At 51.4% G+C, this 5,888-nt stretch overlaps 1 protein-coding gene across 1 annotated transcript; it reads left to right on the plus strand.

Moving 5' to 3' along the window:
- Window positions 1-866: 866 nt before the first annotated feature.
- Window positions 867-2,634, plus strand: LOC120688165 (phospholipase A1-Ibeta2, chloroplastic-like). The gene has a single exon (XM_039970338.1). The coding sequence runs from the start codon at window positions 938-940 to the stop codon at window positions 2,477-2,479; it is 1,542 nt and encodes a 513-aa protein (XP_039826272.1). The 5' UTR covers window positions 867-937; the 3' UTR covers window positions 2,480-2,634.
- The last annotated feature ends 3,254 nt before the right edge of the window (window positions 2,635-5,888 follow it).

Here is a 5,888-nt window from a genome sequence, read left to right on the forward strand (position 1 = left end):
AGCGAGTTTTGAAGAAGTGTATCCAAACAGGAGTACATTCTCGGACGAGCGGTAGCAACTAGTATCTGCACCTATGTGCCGATGAAACGACGAGCTTGATGTTGCGCTCAGCAGAGCTTTATCTTGTAGATTTCCCGCATCATATGCAGGGATAGAAAGCTGCTACACGCCTACACCTCTCTTTCCTGAAAGGAATAGGAAAGCTACCGTAAGCCTGTCCTGGTCGCCACGTTTTGGTCAGGCTGGTCTTGGCGCGGAATCTCTCCATTGTGCACACAGATACGTGTTTTGCAAAGTGGAAGTCCACACGTACAAATTTTAAAGCTCTCCCTGGCAAGCCACAAACCCAGGGAATAGGACAGCCATGTTTGTTAGCAGCTGAATTGGCCAGCAGCCATTGAGTGAAGTGGGAGCAAAATCATGTCACTGGGAAACACTGCGTCATCAGCATAACAAATAATCATAATGGTTAACGCTGGTATGTGCATATATATATATTTGCAACTGCAACAGATTTTTTTTTTTTGGCTAGTGGCCATTACCTCCGACCTTTAACATCAGTAGTGTACGACCTTGGCTTAGACTTGTGTAGAGAAATTTAGCTTAGACTTCTGTAAAGAAATCCGGAGGAAGAAGATTTAACAAATAAAGCAGATACTAGTAGGAGGGGATGGATCTGCATTAGCTCTGCTTTAATCTTTTTTTTAGTGAGCTTTTGAAAAGGCAATGAGGACGACACTAAATTTTCAAAAGCATGACGAGTACACTCGCGGGCACATGATCCACATGTTGATGGTGAGCTGCCCCTTTCATCTCCCGCCGCTGCCTATAAGGCAGCGCACTTCGCCAGCATGCTCTACACGCAGAGACAAAGGCAACGAGTGCAGCTCTGTCTAGATCTTTCTCTTGGTTCTTCCGCAACGACGAGGACGACGCCATGTCCGCCGCGGTGACGGCGCCGCCGTGCCACGGCCGGCCGTCCCCTCTCAACCCGAACTCGACGAGGGCCACGCCGAGCTGCAGCGCCGCCAAGCCCAACGCCGTGTCCACCACGAGGAGGCACATCGCCAACCTCGACCGCCTCCTCGTCAAGCCGCCGCCACTCCCGCTCCCCGTCCAGCACAGGAAAGCGCCGGCCGAAGCGCCCGGCGACGGGGAGGCCACCCCCGACGACCGCAGCAGCCGCGGCGGGCTGCTCAACGCGCTGAACCTGTCCACGTTGCTGCCCTTCACGCGGAAGCCCGCCGTGGACGAGATGTCCCCCCGCAGCCTGGCGTACATGCAGCGCCTCCTGACGCTCTCGCCGCGGATGTCGCCCAAGGGTTCCATCGCCGGCGAGTGGCGGAGGTACCACGGCGAGGGCGGGTGGGAGGGCCTCCTCGACCCGCTGGACGACAACCTCCGCCGCGAGCTCCTCCGCTACGGCGACTTCGTGCAGGCCGCGTACACGGCGTTCCACTCCATGCCGTCGGCGGCCGAGCACGGCCAGCACCGCACGCTCGTGCTCCCAGACCGCTCGTACCGCCCGACGCGGAGCCTGTTTGCCTCGTCGTCGCTGACCATCCCGCCGTGGGCGCAGCGGCGGTCGGCGCCCGGCTGGCTCACGCAGCGCACCAGCTTCGTCGGCTACGTCGCCGTCTGCGACAACGAGCGGGAGGTCCGGCGCATGGGCCGCCGCGACATCGCCATCGTGCTGCGCGGCACCGCCACGTGCCCCGAGTGGGCCGAGAACCTCCGCGCCAGCCTCGTGCCGCTCCAAGGCGACGACGCGTCGTCGTCGGCGCCCAAGGTGGCCAAGGGGTTCCTGAGCCTGTACAGGACGCCCGGCAACCACGTGCCGAGCCTCTCGGCCGCCATAGTAGAAGAGGTAAAGCGTCTCGTGGAGCTGTACAAAGGGGAGGAGCTCAGCATCACGATCGTCGGGCACAGCCTCGGCGCTTCGCTGGCCCTCCTCGCCGCCGACGAGCTCAGCGCGTGCCTGGATGCCGGCACGGAGCGCCGGCCGCCGCCCATCGCGGTGGTCTCCTTCGGCGGGCCCAAGACCGGCAACCGCGCGTTCGCGGAGCGGCTGCGGCGCGAGCGCGGCGTGAGCGTGCTGCGCGTGGTGAACGTGGGCGACGTGGTGACGCGCGTGCCGGCGCCGATCGCGCGGGAAGGGTACGCGCACGCGGGCGGCGCGGAGCTGAGGCTGCACAGCCGCGACTCCCCGTGCCTGCGCCCCGACGCCGGGCCAGCGTGCTGCCACGACCTGGAGGCGTACCTGCACCTGCTGGACGGGTTCACCGGCTCCGGCCGGCCGTTCCGCGCCGACGCCAGCCGGAGCGTGGCGCGGCTGCTGGCGTACCAGCGGCCCAGCGTGAAGCGCGCGTACGTGGAGCGCGCGCGGGTGCTCGGGTTCGAGCCGGCGTCGCCGAGGACCGCCACCGCCAACGGTGCCTGCGCCGACGGCCAGTACGGCTACTTGGGCAGCCCCACATGATCCGCCTGTAGCATGCACACCGTAACCTCCAAAGTTAACAAGAGTGTCCATCTGCACGTGTTTCTAAGTGTGCAATCAGTTCTCGTGTGTACGTGTGACCGTGTATCCAGCCACCCCCTTGTTTACACATTTTGACAACCGGCATCGATCAGACATGACATGCACGTGGTTACATCCGCATTCGTATTTCCTTCATCAGAGCACATACAAAGGTGTGATGAGCAATGCTTATAGTTCTTACACGGGATTATGAGAGCAATGCAGAATGTTGGGAGTCCTGCAAATCAAAGACCTGCCTCCGAGGCACGGCCCCGCCGCTCGCCGCGGCCAAGCCCCGAGTCTCGCGCGGCAGGCTAGGCAGCAGCAGCACGCGCGACCGCCACGCCGCCGCCGTGTCCGGCCTGGCGCACGCAATCGCCCGGTCTGGTGGTCACGTTGCGCCCATGGTGGTGCGGTGATGGACCGAGACTGATGATGTTTGTGTCTGATCTTGGCCGAGATGGACTACTGCACTGCTTTGGAGAAGAAGATGGAGAGGGAGCGTAGGAGAAACTCAAGAAGAAGCTCGAGTAGGAGAAGGCCGCCGTGAACAAGATCAAAACCGTCCCCGAAGGCCGCCAGAATGGACACAGGACGGGAGTGCGAACATGAGTGGTTCGGCTGCGACACAATCTGTGTGGGTTGCAAAGGTCGTTCATCGTATGATGCATGCTTGATTGCTTGCAAATAGTGCTACATTTGGTGGAAAGTAGTGCCACATTTTTCTGGCAAGAAAAAAACAAGAGTATTGAGGGGATGTATGAAAAAAAATCAATAAAATCTGATACCACTACTAAAAATACGATTTGTAGCCTCATTCTGATTTTTTTCAGAGGCGGATCAAAATGTAACACGTGCCCTCTTTTTAGGGGCGGGTGATGGCGTCACCCACCTCTAAAAATACATTTTTAGAGACGGATAATGGTATAGCCCGTCCTTACAAATGGTACCACACAAAAAAATTCACAACTTTTCCATATGACTTTGGATGAAGTCAAACTTTATATTGAAATTGTAGAGAGTGACGAGATCTAAAATTTTATAGTTAAATTTTTTTCATTTAAGTTCATTTAATGGCTCAAAAAATTATCATAAGTTCTATAATATCTGTAACTATGTAGTATCTCATATAACTCAAGTCATACTTTGAGATTTCCATAATTGTAACATTTATATCCACTGAAATATACTTGTCATATTTTTTATTTTTTATTTGTTTTGCTATATGTAACCATAGCGTAGAAGTTTCAATTTTTTATTTGTTTTGCTATATGTAACCATAGCGTAAAAGTTTCAATTTTTTATTTGTTTTGCTATATGTAAAGATTTAAATGAATTTTTGAATAAACTTAATATAAAAGAATAACATACCCCTGTAGTCACAAGTGAATGTGTGGTGTGGTGGTAAGGAAGGCACACACAAGGCTTGAGATAGGCAGTTCGAATCCTAAATCATGATATGCTCATAAAAATCGATTTTTAGAGACGTGTGCGTTACTCACCCCTAAAATAGTATTTTTAGCTGCAAAAACCGTGCCCGCCTCTAAAAAATAAATTTTCACTCGCCCCTTTTATGTAGCAGTGTACTATGATGCAAAGATCCAAACAGCACTGTTTGGATTTTATTTACGAATCCATCCAAAATCCTAGATTTCAAAATCCAACGTGGAGTGAGGCGCATGATTCTTGAGAAAAATCCTTGTTATCCCCTCTATATGTACTGTCGTGCAGAAATAGTACTAGTGTGGACCTCTCGTTTTCGTCTGCTGTCTGTGAAATCGATCGAACGGGTTGCACAATCGGGAGAGTATGACGTGGATCGGATGCATGATGACATGGGAGCCGCAGATTTGTTTTCTCCTGGTTTGGTTTGATTGGGGTTCAGCCTTCAGGGAAGGACATGCAGCCACAACATGACAACAATGCTCCAGGATGGTACCGCAGCTACGCTAGTGCGGTCGGATGAGTGGGTGGTCTAGTGGGTGGGGATGGATTCGCGTGTCGGACTCGGAGGTAGCCGGGCAAATCAAGTTTACGGTCGACCGTAAAAGACAACGCACCACCCGGGCGCCGCACGCACGCTAAACGACGTGCTAGATGGGCGCCAAAAGGTGTGTTTAGTGCAAATTAAACTTAGACGCAACATATCTTGTCTGGACTTTGCATTGCATGAACTAGATTATTGCGGCTAGTTAAAGATTATTAATTAGCTTTTTTTAGCTATAAGTGCTATGTGTCCAACATGTCACAAGCAAGAATTATTCAATCTTCTGGGGTCTTAAAAAAACATTTGTGGGCTTGCTTTGCATGCGGGGCGGTTGGCAAAGCCACACTTATTAGAGTGAAGCATGCTCGTTCCATCGAGTATGCATGTCAACGCACGCCTCACCTCTGCCACCCAAAAATAAAGGTTAACTAAGTGTATAAGGTCATACATTATCTTATTAGCATTTGGCCCACAAAAATAACCTATGCGTTATTAGCTCTCAAAGGCCTATAATTACCACATTAATTAGAAGAAAAAACAGTAAAATAAATTTGTCGACATGCCATAAAAAATAACCAAATACCTCCATACTTAGTTACACATAAGTCACCACCATTACAAAAGGTAGATAAAATTATTATCATTCCTAAACTATTTGTAAACTATGCTCACAGCTGACATTACGAAAAAAACTTAAAATACCTCTTATTCAAGCTTCTCCAAAAGCCACCTCTACCATTATTAAGAAAAATGAAGCCAACTTGAAACACAAAGGGAAGAACACAATGTAGTTAGTAGATATTTTATTGCCCATGATTCAAAGTTGCATTCAAACGATACTTTGATGTAAAGTAAAAAAATAGAAATAAAGTTCTGGTGCTAAAAAAATGGAGACAAGCGGGACCGATATAAGAGGTTAACTGATGGATTAACTTCGTCATGGAAAAGGTAAATATCTGCTCAAAGAAGCAGAGGTCTCCCTCTCAAATGAGTGGTTCGATATAGGCCAATGTTATTTTTGCACACTATATATGCAACAGAACAAGGACTCAAGCGAGATGCATGCATGTGGTGGTGGGCGGGAGGATGTTGACGTTAATTCAGTGTGTTACGGCCGGGGCATGTACGTAATTAACTCATGTTTGTGCCGTGAAAATCGTGCAGCTCTCGTTAGGTAGCAATGCAAGGTCTTCGCAGGCATCATCACAGGGGAAGGGGATGTACATGCTTGGCCGGTGTGAAATGCACGGTTTGGCAAAGACTAGCTTTGCTTGAGGGAGTGAACTGCACGCCACCATATCAACCCACACGACTCGCGCTGTCGTGCATCGGTGCATGCATGTGGTACGCACGCGGCACAGCTAGAGCCTAGAGCCTCTCATC

Source organism: Panicum virgatum, chromosome 9N (genome assembly GCF_016808335.1).
Source record: "Panicum virgatum strain AP13 chromosome 9N, P.virgatum_v5, whole genome shotgun sequence".
NCBI lineage: Eukaryota > Viridiplantae > Streptophyta > Magnoliopsida > Poales > Poaceae > Panicum > Panicum virgatum.